The sequence below is a fragment of the Notolepis coatsorum genome, assembly GCF_963971535.1.
Source record: "Notolepis coatsorum genome assembly, chromosome: 5".
In the NCBI taxonomy this organism is placed as follows: domain Eukaryota; kingdom Metazoa; phylum Chordata; class Actinopteri; order Aulopiformes; family Paralepididae; genus Notolepis; species Notolepis coatsorum.
In genome coordinates this window covers 32,139,321-32,160,325 of record NC_140169.1, presented here as the reverse complement: position 1 = coordinate 32,160,325, position 21,005 = coordinate 32,139,321, and the positions used below count along the sequence as shown (strand labels likewise).

At 42.1% G+C, this 21,005-nt stretch overlaps 1 protein-coding gene across 1 annotated transcript in view; it reads right to left on the bottom strand.

Annotated features, from left to right (window-relative positions):
- Window positions 1-21,005, bottom strand: part of LOC311228031 (bone morphogenetic protein receptor type-2-like) — a 323,498-nt gene that overhangs the window by 100,845 nt on the left and 201,648 nt on the right. Inside the window, 2 exon segments of the mRNA XM_084313923.1 lie at window positions 1,600-1,691; window positions 2,071-2,178. Coding sequence (XP_084170049.1) covers window positions 1,600-1,691; window positions 2,071-2,178 — 200 coding nt within the window.

Below are 21,005 nucleotides of genomic sequence, written 5' to 3'. Positions count from 1 at the left end.
ATTAGACGGGTCCCAGCGGTCGTCAAAGTGTTAAAGAAGTTAGCGTTATAGGCAGGGAACAAACTTAACTTTTTGACTTACCAGTCATTTGGCTGATAGATTTTAAAAACTACCAGCCAGGCAGATTTTTTACAAGCCAAAAATTATAAATAGCTTTTTAGTATATCGCCATGTGTTATTATTACTATATAATACTCTCATATGCTATTTTCAATTAATATCATAAACAACATAAGGAATATTAGCATAATTTTGAGTGGACTGAAGGAATGAGTCAGCGTTAATAGTTTTAAATGCAAATAATTTATTGAAACACTCGGGACACACACACACACACACTGTTTCAACTCACCACCCCTGCATCATATTGTAGTCTAGTCTGTCTTCAAACGTCCACTCCTCTCGAAACTTTTTTACATTTGAATATCAACATTATCTGTCCATCCTCAGTAATCCTCAGTTTACTATAATATACTCCTGTCCTGAGTCCCGACTAGTGACTTCATCGTCTTTAAATAATGTATTTAAGATTCTCTTAAACAAATTTTTTTTTTTTTGAATTTTGTTTTATTCTTAAACTAATTTAATCTATTGAATAACGACCTGTCAATGCAACTACAGTTCAATATCCTAAACTAATTTAATCTATATTGAACTGTAGTTGCATTCAACTGGTCGTTATTCCTCTGTCTTTCCTGTCAGTGCGCACACACCACACACACAGACGGCTCCTCCCCCACTAGCCCCCACCCTCTTCTAGTCAGCCTGCTGTTCTCTGTCTCTCTCTCTCTCTCTCTCTCTCTGTGTGTTTATGCGGAGCAGCGTTCACTGCACATAGAAGCAGTCAAACAGCGGGAGCATTTCGGGAGCATATGACCAAAACCCAGGCAACTTCGAGCCCTTAAGGAATCAAATAGTCTGCTCTATGGTTGCATGCTGTGTAGCGCTGCTCTGCTCGGCTTTAATGGAGCAGAAGCACGGACTGGGCGGATATGACGCGCGGAGTTGCTACGGGGTTTTTCAAAATAAGAGTATCATATGAGCCGATCGTTGTTAGCTGATGGAGTCATAGATATTATGACTGGAGCTGCGCTTGGGGCGGAAATGAGACCCGCACAGGATTTTCAAAAGAAGAGTATCGATATGAACTACACGCCAGGTGGCGGGCAGACCTCTCATTTTTACTCGCCAAACCTTAAATCTACACGCATTTGGCGCTTGGCGGGTGCTTATTTTGTTCCCTGGTTATAGGTGTGTATTTACCTCCAGTCGTTTCTGTTAGGTGTGTATTTAGTGTGTATTCACCTCCGGTAGTTTCTGTTAGGTGTGTATTTAGTGTGTATTTACCTCCAGTAGTTTCTGTTAGGTGTGTATTTAGTGTGTATTTACCTCCAGTAGTTTCTGTTAGGTGTGTATTTAGTGTGTATTTACCTCCAGTAGTTTCTGTTAGGTGTGTATTTAGTGTGTATTCACCTCCGATAGTTTCTGTTAGGTGTCTATTTAGTGTGTATTTACCTCCAGTGGTTTCTGTTAGGTGTGTATTTAGTGTGTATTTACCTCCAGTAGTTTCTGTTAGGTGTGTATTTAGTGTGTATTTACCTCCAGTAGTTTTAAATTGTCCAGGTCAACAGTCGGTTCTGTAGCTGCTGCCTCCATCATGTCTAGATTATGTAGTCCCTGCTTACGGTTCCCTAAAAACACACACACACACACACGCACATGCACACGCACGCATTCACACACACACACACACACACACACACACACACACACACACACACACACACACACACACACACACACACACACACACACACACACACACACACACACACACACACACACACACACACACACACACACACACACACACACACACACACACACACACACACACACACACACACACACACACACACACACAAAGAGAGAGACGTAAAATGTGTGAGCATTTTCACTATGAAGTTTCCAAAGAATGGTATGTGTGTCTATGTAAGAGTTTTACAATATGTGTGTGTGTATGTGTGCGTGTGTGTGCACGTGTGTACATCTGTGTGTGTGTCATCTTACCTGTGAGCATGCGGTACCCAAAGAACAGCGCCACGATGAGCACGGCTACGATGGAGACCGTTGCCAGGGCAATGACGATGGTCTCCTCCCTCTGCAGCGGCCGTGGGTCTGGGGAAGATGGCATCATCGTCGCATCATCATCAGATGACATTACAGGGGGCTTGGAAAGACCATTCAGAATCCAAAAGCCCCAGTAGCTTCGGAAGGATCTCATTAGAGGTGTCACGATTAATCAACTGACTCGAATAATTCAATGACTAAATAATCAATACAAATTATTCATAGGAATCATTTGTATTATTATTCTTTGCAGCTCTATATGTAATTCATTCTATTCTATTAATATCTATCTTACTCTATGTTCTCATGCACATGTAGAAAACGTGTTTTTCATTAGGTTCTACTCATGGTGTGTTATTCCATTCTAATCTATTCTATTATATACTGTTCTACTCTACCTCGTTCTGTTCTATTCTATTTTGTTCTACTCTACCTTATTCAGTTTTTATTTTATTTTGTTCTACTCACCCTCCATCAGTTTAGTGTTTCTGAGCTCAGATCAATAGAGATGTGATTTAATCTACTGTAGTGATCATACCCCACAGAGAGAGAGAGAGATATAGAGAGACACACACACACGCACACAAGAGAGACAGAGAGACAGACAGAGAACAGTAACATGTATCTAAAACCTCCCCCTCTCCTGTTATCTAAAACCCCATCTCCTGTTATTTACAGTAACACATCATCATCTCATGTTATTTACAGTAAAACCTCCTTCTCTCATGTTATCTAAAACCTCATCCTTCTCCAAAACCCCATCTCCTCTTCCTCTCCTCCACCCCCCCCCCTTTCACTCCATCTCTATATCTGTTGAAATCCCAACATGATTCATACAATCTCAAAGTGTGCATAACTGATATGTAGATGTGATGCCCCTGTGTGTCTCAGGCTCTCCCTGCAAGAACAGACACTTGTAATCAAAGAAAAGCTATTGGTCCTGGAATGTAGACTAGCCCAGCTACATGTATATGCTATCATATATCATGAGAGTATGCTATCATATATCAAGAGTATGCTATCATATATCATGAGAGTATGCTATCATATATCAAGAGTATGCTATCATATATCATGAGAGTATGCTATCATATATCAAGAGTATGCTACCATATATCATTAGTCAGGGGGCCAACACTGATATTGCAACTTAAGTAATCGCTTTTGGGTAGAAGCTGTCAACCTATCCAGTATTCATGTTTAACCCCTTGACACATGGCCTAGCTATGTTGACATCTTTGAAAATAAATGTTTTGGTCATTTAATCATTGTATCATTGTAAGTGGTAAAATCTGACCTTTTTTCACAATGCTGCCAAATTAGTGACAATTTGCTCTGTAATTTCTAACAATTTTGTAATATTATCCCTTATTATATGTCCTGTGAAAGTATGATCTTAACTATTGATAAAAAAAATCAACCAGATGCACTGTCTGGGCACATAGGAAGTGGATAAATGGAAGCAACTTCTGCATGCTATGAGGAACTTGTGCTGAAAGTTGGGGAGATTTAAGATCTCCTTGTACAGTTTGACAAGGCCAATGAAGACAAGCCAACCTTTACCTTCTGGAGACAGTACATGAACCTTGTGTCTATTCTCCTTGCATTCACCCGGGCACTGAGATGTGGTGATTGGAACCTTCAAGAGCATGATGCCTTGGTTTGCTGCATATGATCACACCCATTACACAAGATGGGGTGCTGTGTTCATAGTAGACATGGAACAGCTGGCACAGACAGCACCAGAGGTCTACCAGGGCTTCCTAGATGGTGATTTTGTAGCCAAGGAGACCAAACACAGCTTCAACGAGGTGCCTTTCGACCTTCGCCTTGAACACATCAATAAAACGGGAAAGGTTGCTGGAGGATTGATAGGCATCACTAGAAATGATCCAGCAAGAAACCGTTGGTCCATCACCTACAATGAACGTGCATCCTTGGCAGAGGATACCAGATCCCTGTTTGGACTGACACATGATGACGACGATGATGAGGAGACGCACAAAGACTGCCTTCAATCAAGAATCAAGAGGGATAATCACAATGTCATTCAACTTGTTGATCAGTTCCAGAGATACAACGTCTTCCAACAAGAGCATATGTATGATTTAGTGTCCCTGACAACTGGTGATGTTGCCTCAGAAGAGATACTGAATGACCTTACACATGCTGCAGAGTCTGGCAAAAAAAACAATCACTGAGTTGGTGAAAAACCAACTGGGCACAACGAACACAGACTTCCACGCCAGTCTCACCAAGAGAAATCCGAAAACATTCTCAAGACTATACAGCACAGATACCAAGCTTGAACAACTCAGATCCAAGTGTGTGAAGCCTGACAGGACTGTATTGCAGTGGAGCGTGTGGATGTGCTCCTGCAGCGTGGTGCATGAACTCCAATGACATTCAAGAGACTAACGGTGAAGAAACCGATCTTGATCTGGATGTTGTGGTGCGGCCGCAAGAAAAAAGCACATCAACAACGAGATCTTCAGTGTGCGATGCTCAGCCATCCACATCAGCACGTGCACTGAGGGCACAGGGGTGTACAGATCGCCGTCTGTAACCAGCAAACCTTGAGTCTGAAGTGCCTTCTAGGTCCTAACGGTATGTACCTGAGATTCTAGACTTACCAAGTTTACTACCTTGCTGTGCATCCAGTTGTTGTGCCATTCTGACCTTGTGTCTCTTTCCTCCTCAGTGTCTCATGTGCCCCATTGGATTCCTGGGCCTGTCCTCGTAGACACCAGGTAATAATCCCCACCACCAAAATTAATATCTACCCAAATCAAAAGCCCTGGGTAGACAAATCCGTCCGTGAGGCTCTGAAAGTGCGCACATCAGCATACAACACCGGGCTGGTGACAGGCAACATGGAAGAACACAAGATGGCAAGATACAACGTCAGGAGAGCAGTAATAGAGGCAAAACGGCGTTACAGGGATAAAGTTGAACTTCAGTTTGAACAGGCTGACTCTAGAGGCATGTGGCAGGGCCTCAGAACAATGACAGACTACAAAGGAACCCCCCTCAAACTGAACAGTGACATCTCCTTAGCAAATGATCTCAACTCCTTCTATGCGAGGTTTGAGGCTGTGAATAACAACACCAGCCTACAAACCACGGCAATGGGGGGGGGGGGGTCTGCTGATGGAGACTCAGTGTTCAGGGTAACAGAGCATGAGGTGAGACGGATCTTTAAAAAAGTGGATATCAGGAAGGCAGCAGGACCGGACGGCATCCCCGGCCGCGTCCTAAAAGTCTGTGCCGACCAACTGGCCCCGGTTTTCACTGACATCTTCAACCTGTCCTTGGAACAGGCCGTCATCCCCACCTGTCTGAAGAAGTCCACCATCATCCCTGTACCCAAAAAATCTACGCCCGCTTGCCTCAACGACTACCGCCCTGTAGCCCTCACCTCCATAGCCATGAAGTGCTTTGAGAAGCTAGTGAAGGGCTACATCTGTTCCTCCCTCCCCATCAACCTGGACCCTCTGCAATTTGCATATCGCCCCAACAGGTCCACGGAGGACGCCATAGCCCATGTGCTGCACACAGCAGCATCACATCTGGACAAGAGGAAGGGGAACTATGTGAGAATGCTGTTCATCGACTACAGCTCAGCATTCAATACCATAGTCCCCTCCAAACTCATAGCCAAGCTCAGGGACCTGGGCTTGAACTATGACCTGTGCCAGTGGGTCCTGGACTTCCTGACGGGCAGACCCCAGGTGGTAAGAGCCGGCAACTGCACCTCCTCATCCATCACGCTCAACATAGGGGCCCCCCAGGGCTGTGTTCTGAGCCCCCTCCTCTACTCCCTGTACACACATGACTGCGTAGCACAGCGGAACAACAACACCATCATCAAATTTGCTGATGACACAGTAGTGGTGGGCCTGATCTCTGCCAACGACGAAAGGGCCTACCTGGAAGAGGTAGAGAACCTGTCACAGTGGTGTCAGGAGAACTGCCTCTCCCTGAACGTCAGCAAAACAAAAGAGATGATTGTGGACTTCAGGAGGTCGGGGGTCAAGGACTACAGCCCCCTCAGCATCGACGGGGCACCAGTTGAGAGAGTGAACAGTTTCAAGTACCTCGGAGCCCACATATCCGAGGACTTGTCATGGACCACACACATTGACAGTGTTGTGAAGAAGGCACGACAACGCCTCTACTTCCTCAGGCGCCTAAGGAAGTTCCAAGTCAGCCAGAAGATCCTTAGGAACTTCTACTCATGTACAATAGAGAGCATCCTGACCGGCAACATCACCTCCTGGTTTGGGAATAGCACTGCACAAGACCGTAGCAGACTACAAAGAGTGACACGTTCAGCCGAACGCACAATTAGAGGGGGGCTTCCCACCCTCCAGAACATTTACAACAAGCGGTGCAAGGGGAAGGCTAAGAGAATTATTAAGGACTCGAGCCACCCGAACAACTGCCTCTTTGAACTGCTGCCGTCAGGCAAGCGATACCGGAGTCTTATGGCGAGCACAGAAAGACTCAGAAGGAGCTTCTATCCCCAGGCCATCAGGCTGCTAAACGAACAATAATCGCTAAACGAACAATAATCACTATGCAACAACCATCAAATGCACACAGCACACACACCCACACGCACACACACACTCACTCAAACAAACAACACACTGCAGCACCCACTCTCCACACTTAGATCACACAAACACACTTACACTTTATATTTATTGATAAAGGATTTGCACTACAACTCGTACACCTACTGTGAATTGTACCTAAACTGCACCTCGTCCATTTATGCCTTGCACTATATAGTATTGTATATTAGTACACTGCACAGTATTGTATATTGTATGGTAACTACGTCTACGAACATTGTACATATGTCTAAACTGAACACTGTGACCTCTTTTTTTTCTTCTAATTTTTACTATGTTTTTATTTCATACTTATCTTGTCATGCACAGTCTCTGGAGCGCAACAGTAAGAAGCATTTTGTACAAAAGTATTCTGTACTTCTGTATGACAACTATTAAAGAAACTTGAACTTGAAAACTAGTGCCCCACGCTGCCTTGACTACATCTAGTCTCCCGCGCTCACGCCTTAGCCTACACGCACACTAACAACACTTCCAACATTCCCATTCTGCACACAATATGCACTACACACGCTTTGCACTCATACACATGGTCAGGGACACATTTCATATCCAGAATTCCAGTTGCACCATACACGTCCCAGAAATGTCCCTCCCTCTTCCAAATAAACTCTGAGCCTGTTGGCTTGAACCTGCCTAACCCCTGAGCTGCTCTGGTTCCTTTCGACCCTAACAATGGATACATTTTATACAGATACAGTTTCTATTTATGTTTTATGTAATATTTTGTATACATACAATGGTTCCATTACTGGGAAGATGATCCTCAGTAATCCACAAAAATATTTTGTCTTATCATGGTATCCAAGTGTATTGTCAAAATACAACATTAAAAAGTCAAAAAGCATTGGGCGCCCTCAAGGCGTATACCATAGTGCCTCGCACACCTACACGGCCATCCCGGGTTCGCTTCCCACTCCCGGGGGGATCATTTGTTGCATGTCTTCCCCACTCTTCTCCCATTCATCCTCTCCTCTGTCGGTCATGTCTGACCAGAAAAGCGCTAAAATAAATCTTTAAATTATTATTATTTTTTTTTTTAAATCATTAGCATGAAAGGTCACCTCGAGAATCATATAGATTTCCACTTGGACATTACATTATTCAAACCTGTGTAGTATTGCACTGTATAAAATTACTGTGCTCTAACTTGGCAAAAGCAAAAGTAGTCCAACATACATTGGAATCATGATTCCTAAATTATTTGGGCTACTATCTCATGTTTCCAAGCTGATATTCACTCTAAAAACATGTTTTCTTTTAGGCGGAAATTGAATTTTTAACTTTTTTCAGTGGTCTAGCTCTATTTTCTCTGACACAGTAACATCCATTTACATTCTGACACTTCTGCAGCCATCCCACTGATGTCACCTTTCTTTTGATACCAGGATTATCTATATGGCCCTTGTGATTGGGGAGATATTCTATATTTACTGTGGGCATGTCATTTTGAGCAGGCAATCAAAAAAATTGGCCTAAAACTAAAATGGCCTCTAAAAGTCACAAAATAATTGTTCAAACTTGTCAACCACCCTAGAACATCTTACATAGGTCCCCTCTTACCAAAAAAATATGTTGACAGCTTCTACCCAAACATGGCAGCAAAAGTGTTAACGGAAGCACTTTTCAGGATTGGCCCCCAAGCTGACTACATGCTATCATATATCAAGAGAGTATGCTATCATATATCAATAGTATGCTATCATATATCAAGAGTAGGGATGCACCGAAATTTCGGTGGCTGAAAATGGCCAAAAATGGCCTGTCGGCTTTTGGCCGAAAGAGTTTTTTCACCGAAAATATGTCACCGAAACAGAAACAACCTGTAACCTAACGCGTGTTGTTGTGATAATGTCGCGCTGTCGGGAGTCGCGCTGTTTCTATGTAAACTCTGCGCGCAACGCATCCAATAAATGCGTCTTTAAACCCTTAGGGGTCGACGGGGCTTATTGCACCCGTCGGCGGAGAACAAAAGGATTTAAATCTCTCACAAATACTCAGGAAGTCCCGTTTTTCAGAAATCTGTAAAAATAGAACAAAGACAATTTCGAGTGCATATAGTGTAATCTATATGTATCCTTACTTGCTAAACGTAATACGACTTGTAAATATGTTTAATTCTTGCTAAATTGTATAGTTCTAAATGATCCCTGTATTCCCCGAACTACAACGCGTCACGTACATGCACGCGCGCACACACAAACAGCGCATAGGTGTTAATCACTGAGTGATCTAATATGCATATTCTTCAGCGCGAGAGGGGGGGGGGATTGTGTTTCTCACTGTCTGTCGTTGATAATATAATCTGAAGAGGTCCTGCATTATTATTATTATCATTCTCGAGAATACACGCGGACCGACGGAACGCTAACTTATGAATTAAAAGTAGTCTAACATGCTTTTCATCCTCGCCCGTGTATATACCCACGTCGCGCTAAAACATTAACTATTGTATGGCAGAGACAGAGTGCGTGTGTGTACGAGTTATGAGTTATCTCGCAGTTCATTCAAGCGCGCTACGTGATGACAGCTCTCTATCTAGAGTAGAAAGGTGCGCTCAGTAGAGCACACACACACACACACACACACACTCTCTCTCTCTCAAACAGAGAAATCAAGTACATTACAGAAAGAATTTCTTGTACAGTCTTGTACAGTGGGTGACAATATTGTCACAAGGAAAGATGAAATTACATACCTAGGTTTCATCCTAGAGGCAAATCTTTCCTGTGACAAAATGGAATCCAATGTAATAAAAAAAAGTCAAAAAAAAAGTTGCAAGCCATTCTGAAGAAGGTGTGTTCACACCGAAACGTCATGATTACAGGCTGCCAATAAATTTGGAAAAACCTGGAGTGCGTGCCTGGACATTGTTTTTCTATTTTTAAATAAAAAAAAGTCAACCAACGAACTAGATTCTTGTACCGGATCTCCTCTCTGGTAAACAAGAATACCCTGAAGGCTTATGGCGGCACACAATGTGATATGCTACAGTGTAGGTTAGTACATTCTGGAACGTTGTGTTGTCATAGTAGTGATGTCATAGCAGAACCTTCCAGACCTGCACTCATTGTATAATAGTACTATACAACAATATACTATTACTGCCAAGCAATGTGTGTGTGTGTGTGTGTGTGTGTGTGTGTGTGTGTGTGTGTGTGTGTGTGTGTGTGTGTGTGTGTGTGTGTGTGTGTGTGTGTGATTTTCAATTGCAAATCTATCACTTATAGTGAAATACCAGAGCCAATGGTCAATGATTCGAAGAACACCATTTTCAGCATATCATTTCCACCCACTGTCGTGGCAAGGGACAGGTTCCGAACGATATCTTGGAACGTCCACATGAGTGATCCGGACGAGGATGTTGTGAATGACAGAAAGAAGGGGACAGCAGACTATGACCGCCTGTTCAAACTGAAGCCCCTTATGGAGACCATCAGGTCTGCATGCAAAGCGCTCTACCACCCCAGGCAAAACATTTCCATTGATGAGAGGATGGTTGCAAACAAGGCCCATACTTCTATGAAGCAGTACGTGAAAGCCAAGCCAACGAAGTGGGGCTTCAAACTTTTTGTTTTGGCTGACAGTAGCAATGGCTACACTTTGGACTTTGCTGTTTACGCCGGGAAGTCAAAGTTCAAATCAGGCATTGGACTGGCGTATGACTCTGTCATGTCCCTGATAAAGCCAGCACACCTCAAGCAAGTACCCATGGGCAAGGGATATCATTTGTATGTCGATATTCTATTCCAGTTGTGTTTTTTTCATTTTTTTTAGTGATACACACAATGAACTCTGAGAATACGTCTGTGTGTCTGTAACCAAATGCATACCTACATGTATGACCTATATCTATCTACTACTTTTGGATATGAGCATTTTTTCAATAAGTATGGATGCCTGAACACAGAATGTCACCAGTATCACTGACTACCACGGCAAGCCTATAGAACATTATTCTATTTAATAATAATAATTATTTCTTTCTTTCTTTCTTTCTTTCTTTCTTTCTTTCTTTCTTTCTTTCTTTCTTTCTTTCTTTCTTTCTTTCTTTCTCTTTCTTTCTTTCTTTCTTTCTTTCTTTCTTTCTTTCTTTCTTTCTTTCTTTCTTTCTTTCTTTCTTTCTTTCTTCTCTCTCTCTCTCTCTCTCTCTCTCTCTCTCTCTCTCTCTCTCTCTCTCTCTCTCTCTCTCTCTCTCTCTCTCTCTCTCTCTCTCTCTCTCTCTCTCTCTCTCTCTCTCTCTCTCTCTCTCTAAAATACAGTATACTGTAAACACAGTAAAATCATGGTAATTGTGGTGCATATGTTGGGTATTGTATGGATACAATACCCAACTATGTAGTGGCCGCTTGTCGCTAGGCTAGGCCTCCTGCTGGGTCCATTCACTGGAATAACAAAGGAACGACTGGGCCTTTGCTCCAGGTGTGAAATGGTTCTAGTGACATTGATCACATTGAATTCTGGGAGTGTAGTTCTTTCATCAGATAGCTGAATGAACTTGGATCCTGTTCAAGTCCTATCCTGAAAAGTAGTTAGGATTTTACCAGAATGTTTGATAGGACATTGATTGAAAACTATCGTCTCAAATTTGACAATTGATGGCTTATTTTGAAGGTATGAATCTGTAATTTTACATTATGTAACAAAAAAAAATGAATATTTTGAGGAAGAGAAGCGCTTCAGCTAGACTCCATTGCTTTTATATCCTTATTTACTATATGCCCGTCGCGGTTAATCACTGAGTGATCTAATATGCAAATTATTCAGAGCGAGAGGGGGGGGGGATTGTGTTTCTCACATTGACGCTGTCTGTCTGTCGCGCGTCTACTGTGCCGAGTCAAGCGAGCACATTCAGCTGGGGACTAGAAAGGTGCGCTCAGTAGAGCACAGATGTCCGCTGCGCAGCCAGAGAAAAGATGGAATTAATGTACTGTATGCATTCAGAAGTGCTGAATAAATGTTTTATGGACCCATAATAGTGATTATTTATTATTTAAGTTAAGTTTTGTCATAATCATATATTTTTCCATAATCATAATGTTCCACAACATTGGTAAAAAAAAATTCTATTCTATGAATCATTTTCGGCCTTTCGGCTTTCGGTTTTCGGCCAACTGTTTTCTATTTTCGGTATTGGTTTCGGCCAAGAATTTCCCATTCGGTGCATCCCTAATCAAGAGTATATATGATAGCTATGATGATATATATTATGATATATATGATATATGCTATCATATATCATGAGTTATGCTATCATATATCAAGAGTATGCTATCATATATCAAGAGAGTATGCTATCATATATCATGAGAGTATGATATCATGTACAATTAGGGCTGCACGATTAATTGATTTCTTTTATTTAAACTTTTTTAAATGATGATGAAAAATAAGAATCGTGTGAGAGAATCGTGATCTCAATTCTTAGAGAAAAATCGTGATTCACATTTTAGCAAGAATCGTGCAGCCCTATGTACAATAGTGCTGTATATAATGTATATGTTTATTCTTTGCATATGAGCTATGCTATCACATATCATTAGAGTATGCTATCATATATCATGAGAGTATGCTAGCATGCACAATAGTGCTGTATATGTTTATTATTACTGTATATATATCTATCCACGTCTGTCTGTACATACCTGCATATACTCCTTGTTACATATATGTAGATACTATATCTATATCTGTACATATTCCTTACTAGTTCCGCTGGTGGCCAGTATATTACTACCATAGTGTATTTATACCTGTATCACTGTACATATTAATACTACAACTCTGTACATACATCTGATTAGCACTATCCTCAGTAGTACTAATTTATATATTTTATATACTCAGTTTAATCACCTGTACATTGTATATTACTAAGCACTTTACTGCTACATTTGCACTCTGGTTGGATGCCAAACCTCTTTTCGTTGCACTGTACTTGTGCTGTATAATGACAATACATCTGAATCTAATCTAATCTATTGTAGAGTCACGGTTAAGGTTAGGATTAGGACAGGCATATGGTTAGATTTTGCACTCCGCAATTGGTAGGAAATCATACAAAACGTCGACACTCATGAGAATAGCCTGACTTGTGCTTTTATTCTGAAAGCCTCATGCAGAGAGTTATAATAATAATAATAAATTGTATTTGTATAGCACCTTTCATACAAGAATTGCAGCTCAAAGTGCTTCACAGCAGTAAAAAAAGACAGGCATACAAATAGTCAGTCAAATAGAGTAAAATATGAAATAATGTGTGAAATAATGCAATAGTGATATATATCACTATATTATATATCAAAGCCATGTAACCAAGGTCACAGAACCCAGATACTATTAAAAGTATAATTAAAAAGTAGCAAACTAGCTGATCAATCATCATCACATCTTCATACCACCATGTACTGTGGCACGGTGATTCATGAATGAATGAATGAATGAAAACTTTATTAACAGATTGCAGAATGGGTACAGTACAGCACAGCTCAATACATACAATTGTTAAGGGGATGCAGACCAGAGAAAGACTTTCGTCTTGTTTACATCAGGGTCCCCCATTTTCAATTCATCATAACATATATTCACATACACGACATACAGATATCAGATAGACAGTACTGCTACATCTATACATTTATGACATACCAGATTTGCAAATACAGTACTGTTTGTGATACAAAAAGAGTCCAGAAAAGAGAGTATATACATTTGACATAGAAACTCATCACAAATATTAAGTGTTATATTCACATTTTAAACGATGATAAAGACCAGACAGAATAAGGAAGAGAGGATTATCAGGATTGTTGACAAATGACTGCGTCGAGGTACGCGATAAAGAAGGTCAGTGGAATATGACTTTAAATGCCCATTCCGTGATTCACACATGGCCATGTTAGTGGTGGCTATAGGCTCATAGGCTCCTGAACACTTTGACTGACAGAGGGAAAGTAAAGCCTCTTTTAACTTTCATAATTCATCATCATTATAAACATGCTTCAACGTTTAGCCCATGTTTACAAACATTACAAATGTAAACACAATGTTCAAAGCATCAGAATCCAATAATTTATTTGTATATATATATATAGTCTATCCATATATCAAGATCTCCATCAGTTTGAGAATGGAAATAAAACATTTTACGCCAGCTCGGAAAAAAAAGGCTTCCCACACACAGTGACATGCCATGCCTAACCGCACGCACGCACGCACGCACGCACACACACACACACACACACACACACACACACACACACACACACACACACACACACACACACACACACACACACACACACACACACACACACACACACACACACACACACACACACACACACACACACACACACACACACACACACACACACACACACACACACACACACACACACACAGTCATGGTGACAGGCAAGCTTTATCAGCACAGATTAGTAATGTCATGTCTAGACAGGAAGAGAGTGATAGGTAGAGAGAGACACACAAACTCTACCTCTCCTCTCTCTCTGTATCACTCTCTCTCTCTAATTCACTTTCTATGTCTCTTTCTACCTTTCTTTCTCTCGCTTAACCCTTGACCCTGAGCTGTTGACCTTTAGTGACCCAGACAGACAGACTGCATGTGTGTGTATGTGTGTGTGTGTGTGAGTATGTGTGTGTGTGTGTGTGTGGTGTCTACATATGGAAGGAGAAAGAGTGTGTTTTTGTGTGTGTGTATGTGTGTGTGTGTGTGTGTGTGTGTGTGTGTGTGTGTGTTTTAATCATTCACATTATTCTCTGTTCCAAGTTCCAAGTTCCAAGTTTCTTTATTAGTTGACATGCAAAGATACAGAATACCTTCACATGGAATGCTTTTTTCTGTTATGCTCCTATGAGGATCATAGGACGCTTGGATCATACACATACAGCTCATTACAGTAATATTCCACAATTATTACATTTTAGATAGTAATAATGGTACAGAGCCTGAAGCCTGGTTTCTACACAACTTTAGAGGCGGTTTCAGTGGAACTGCGTTGCTAGGTTACAGCTTGGACCTTTACTTCCTGTCAGGTGTTGACATTAACACTGCAACAGGAAACAATAACGTTGATGTCAGAGATTAGATTAAAATGTATTGTCATTATACAGCACAAGTACAGTACAACAAAAAATAGGTTTGGCATCCAACCAGAGTGCAAATGTAACAGTAAAGTGCAATAGTAATATACAATGTACAGAGTTGTAGTATTAATATGTACTGTGATCAGTGATGGGAATAACGGCGCTATAAGTAACGGCGTTAGTTTTTTCAGTAACGAGTAATCTAATGGATTACTCTTCCAATCTTAATAACGCTGTTACCGTTACTGCAAAAAAATGCGGCGCGTTACTATGAATGAACCTGTTTCTTTCATCAGACAGATCTCTGCGCTGAGAGGCAATATGTTCTTCCTTGCTTAGTGGGCAGTGCGCGAGACAAGCATACATGCTGACGATTGGCTGAGGTTGAGTAAAATGTCATGGTAAGCCAATCAGAGGTAGAGGTGGGCGGGTGCCTCCAGAGTCTGACACACAGCCACGACTCAGTCAGCGTGAGACCGCGGGTCCGTGTAGTGTACGTTTTGAGCCCAAATAATCCAAAACGAATCCAACGAACAACACGAGCGACTCAGTCAGCGTGAGACCGCGGGTCCATGAGTGTCTTTTGTTTACTCTTGTTGTGTTGCAGCGCAGGGCACTGGCTGCAGTAGTGGCTCTACTGCTGACAGCCTTATCAACAGTGCTGCACTTCCTGGTTTAACAGCACAGTCTGGTGCGCAGAGATATATATATATATATATCTGTATGTCATGCATGTCTTAAATATCATGATTAGATTAGTTTAGATGATTCTATTAGATTTTTTTTTTTTTTTTTACTTTATTTTTTAGCGTTTATCGCTTTTCTGGTCAAGCATGACCGACAGATACAGGGTGAAACGGGATATAGATCAGGGGAAGACATTCTGGTAAATGACGGCGGGTCCGGGAATCGAACTCGAGTCCACCAGATCCGTGACGCAGCACGGTTTTCCCCGACGCAGAAATAGCGGCGAGATATGCGGTGAGCTACTGGAGCTCCCCTATTCGATTAGATTCTTATATCTGTATGTTGTGTATGTCATAAATGTCATGAATTGAAAATGGGGGACCCTGATGTAAACAAGACGAAAGTCTTAGGTCTGCATCCCCTTAACAATTGTATGTATTGAGCCGTACTGTATTGTACCCATTCTGCAATCTGTTAATTAAAAAGTTCAATCAATCAGTATATATTTGTTATTTATTTTTGGTATAGTGCTTAACACAATGGCGTCCAAGGACGTATATCTCCATGTTTCGATTCCACCCGTTGTGGACAGAAGCACGGATAAATCCGTGGCAAGTTGTTATTGCTTTTATTCCATATTAATAACCTATTCAAGGTAGGGATGGGTACCTTTCACATTTGAACCGATACGGTACCGGTACCGGTACCTGTGAATCGATACCGGTACCCAACGGTACCTTTTTTCTGTACTTTAGTCTAAAAAAAAAATTTACCTACCTCAGTCGTAAAAAAAAAATTCGAAACTTCAAATAACTACAATTTCGACAGTTTTCGGCTTGCCATTGCTCCGACTGCTTTGTTGTTGAATCAAGTCAAATCCTAGGTAAGCATATATTGTGCGTGTGAACGTTGACATGAAAATAAAAAAGGTAAAAAAAAAGAAAAAATAAAAAATTTGGTATCTCACTTGAATCGATACTCGGTAGTACCGACGTGTTTCGGTTCGTTACCTCAAAAGTACCGAATTCGGTACCCATCCCTAATTCAAGGTCGCCGAGCGGCACTGCAGATATACCCTACTCTATGAATTTGAGAAGGTGCAATACCGGCCAGATCCTCTTAGGGGCGCTATCGCGATAATGCAGTGTGCCCTGTGGCTGAACGGATCAGTATTTTTTTTTTTACTTTCAATGGAGATTTCAGTTAGCTGGATTCTGGATGTGTAGCCTGTAGCTTGGATTACGTTTTCCATCGCAGATTTCACCATGCAATAAGGGGATTTATCATCAGCCAATGGACATAACGATCTACCAGATGGCGATCGATAACGGGGAAATGCTCGGGGGGATCAACCCGGACCACGGTAAGATCTTTTTCACGTAAAGTACAGCCCAATCTGGCATTATTATGATACTCAACCAGGCGTTCGGCCTGTGAGGCTAATGAGGCTAACGCGGTTATTGGTAATCGATAATCAGAAACGACGTCCCCCGCCCCCCCCCCCCCCCTTTCATGCATACATGCTTTGGGATCGTGCCGATCATATGCAGTTTGAGTTATTTCTGTAGCATCTGTAAAACGGAAATTCCATTGGATATAACGTTAGCAGCTATTAGCCCTATATCTAGCCTTCCAGAAAATATACTAGTCCCAAATCCCGTATAATGCTTATATTCACGGCGCTATAAAATGAGAACCTATTGATGATTTTTTTTTTCTTTAAGCCATTTTGAAGGGACGGTTTATGGACTCAATTGACAATGAGAATGGACAGATAGCAATACTATAAAGTATAGATTTAGCTCTACAAACAGCCCCACGTTTGTTTACATTCCCCGGTCCTCTTGACATTAACACTTTGACTGCCGGGAACCGTCTTTAGACGTCTTTGCTGGCCATGCTAAAGTTGCCGGAGGACGCGTTACGTCGTCCTTATATCAATATTTCAAAAATCTGCGATCGGATTCATATGTCCCCTCCGCTGGCCTGAGATCCACCAGCAGGACCCACTGAGCTCTCTGGCGGTTCAGGAGCGCCATCTGGTGGCCGATCGGCGCAATTGCCAAACAGGGTGTTGCATAGAGGTTGTCCTAGACGTCCGTAGTACTTCCGGGCGCTCGCTATAGGTCATGGGACTCTGGCTCGTCACGCTACACGGTGATCGATTGGCAATAACTCGATAAACAACATGATTTGGACGTATATACCATTATACAAGCTGGAGATGGACCGGGTAAAAATATATCCCATAATGATAAGATTTCTACTCTACGATGATCGCCCAACGGCGCGCGGAGACTGGGGTGAGTTTCAGCGTGTAACGTTACCGTCTTCGATACTAACTGCTATTATCAACATTTGACCCACATTAGATGATTGGTATAACGCTGCCCACGGAATTATAAACGCCCCCTCGCCCATCCGGTCAACATCAGATGACGTGTAGTAACTTCTAGAAGTACGTCTAGTTGGAATTTTTTATATCGCGCTGATTGCCATCAAACTGTATTTCATCATCAATATAATGCATTTGGGGCTATATATCACGTTCTGGAGAAAGCTGCAGAAAGAGATGAAAACATACTTATACATTAGACCATACTTTACTATGAATATGTGAATGAAAAAGTTTAACGTTGCTACACAATGAACAATACATATAGGACTTTGAATGGGCCCTAATAATGGCAATGTAGCAATAGAATTTAAAAAGTTATAGCCCTGCAAAGAAGGGGACTTTCTCCATAGACAAATAGCGCTGGCAATCTATGGTATATCATGAATTTAACCTTAGGCAGCCAAAGTGTTAATTAGACTCATCCCAATGGCCCTGAATGTGTTAACAAGCATAATTTAATGTTTCCCAGTTGTGGCCTGTTGAGGGGCAATACATATCAAAAGTTCCAAAATATCTATTGTGTTTGTATTTGTATGATCCACTATATAAACATAGTAATTATAATATCTACATACATGGCATTTGATTGGCGGCTAGTCTCACTTTGTCCCACAGCAACATTAAAATAGTTTAGATTTGTGTATGTTGTTTATGTAAAAAAAAAGAATCTTGAAGTAACTAGTTACTTTTATAATTTGTAACTGAGTAAGTAATTTAGTTGCCCAACACTGACTGTGATACAGATAAAGACACTATGGTATAGTAAGTCATACTGGCCAGCAGCGTAACTAGTAAGAGTAGGTAAGGGATATGTACAGATATAGATATAGTGACAGAGAGTGACAAAGATATAGTGAGAGATAGAGAGAGATAATAAAGGTTAAATTAATGTGTAAAAGAGTGATCTACTCTGTGTTGACACCTGACAGCCTATGTGTGTGTTTGTGTGCGTGTATGTGTGCATATATGTGCGTGTGTGTGTGTGTGTGCGTGTGTCTACATGTCAATGTGTGTGTATGTATTTATGTGTGTGTGTATGACTCCAGACTGTCTGTCTGCCTTGCTCTCACTCCGTTTGGCATGTCTGCACATGTTCACACACACACACACACACACACACACACACACACACACACACACACACACACACACACACACACACACACACACACACACACACACACACACACACACACACACACACACACACACACACACACACACACACACACACACACACACACACACACACACACACACACACACAGTCGTTAAGAAAAACCAACAAGAATGTCTGGCCAAGTCTCTCTCTCTCTGTGTCTCTCTCTCACACACTTATGCACACAGACTCAACTATAGATACACACCCACACAGTGTAATTTGACCCTACTTCCTGGTTGCGTGCTATTATGAATACCAACTACTGTCATTAATTACCAGCTTCAAGTGGAATGGTCCGTCTGTCTGTCTGTCTGTGTCTCTCTGTCTCTCTCTTTCACCCCCCCCCCTTTTGTCTCGCTCTCTCTCATTTGATTGGCAGTCACTTTGTGCAGAAGACCATTCCACTTAACACTATTAATGATATTGTGTGTGTGTGTGTGCGTGTGTGTATGTGTGTGTGTGTGTGTGTTTGACAACAGAATACACACACACACACACACACACACACACACACACACACACACACACACACCACACACACACACACACACACACACACACACACACTCATCAACTCCACAGTGCAAATGTGTGTGTGTCCATACGTGCTGTGTGTGTCTCGTGTGTGTGTGTCGCCTCTACACCTGTACATCACAGTCTGAAACACACTCCTACACAGAGCTGCCTCTATGCCTGTACATCACAGTCTGAAACACACTCCTACACAGAGCTGCCTCTATGCCTGTACATCACAGTCTGAAACACACTCATACACAGAGCTGCCTCTACGCCTGTACATCACAGTCTGAAACACACTCCTACACAGAGCTGCCTCTATGCCTGTACATCACAGCCTGAAACACACTCCTACACAGTACTGCCTCTATGCCTGTACATCAGTCTGAAACACACTCCTACACAGAGCTGCCTCTATGCCTGTACATCACAGCCTGAAACACACTCCTACACAGAGCTGCCTCTATGCCTGTACATCACAGCCTGAAACACACTCCTACACAGTACTGCCTCTATGCCTGTACATCAGTCTGAAACACACTCCTACACAGAGCTGCCTCTATGCCTGTACATCAGTCTGAAACACACTCCTACACAGAGCTGCCTCTACACCTGTACATCACAGCCTGAAACACACTCCTACACAGAGCTGCCTCTATGCCTGTACATCACAGTCTGAAACACACTCCTACACAGTACTGCCTCTATGCCTGTACATCACAGTCTGAAACACACTCCTACACAGAGCTGCCTCTATGCCTGTACATCAGTCTGAAACACACTCCTACACAGAGCTGCCTCTATGCCTGTACATCAGTCTGAAACACACTCCTACACAGAGCTGCCTCTACACCTGTACATCACAGTCTGAAACACACTCCTACACAGTACTGCCTCTATGCCTGTACATCACAGTCTGAAACACACTCCTACACAGAGCTGCCTCTATGCCTGTACATCACAGTCTGAAACACACTCCTACACAGAGCTGCCTCTATGCCTGTACATCACAGCCTGAAACACACTCCTACACAGAGCTGCCTCTATGCCTGTACATCACAGCCTGAAACACACTCCTACACAGAGCTGCCTCTACGTCACACAGCCTGAAACAGTTATGCCACAAGTGATTATTTATTCAATATGTTATGGTATAAGTAGTACCAGGTTTGTTGACTTCCTCTTGGGACAGAGATGCTTGATCAAACTGTCTGTGTCAGACTGTGGTTGTACTGGGCAGCTCCTAGTGGTCAACAGTGTCAGACTGTGGTTGTACTGGGCAGCTCCTAGTTGTCAACAGTGTCACTGTGGTTGTACTGGGCAGCTCCAATGCTTCAAGTAGTCGCTTCACCCTACCTCTGCC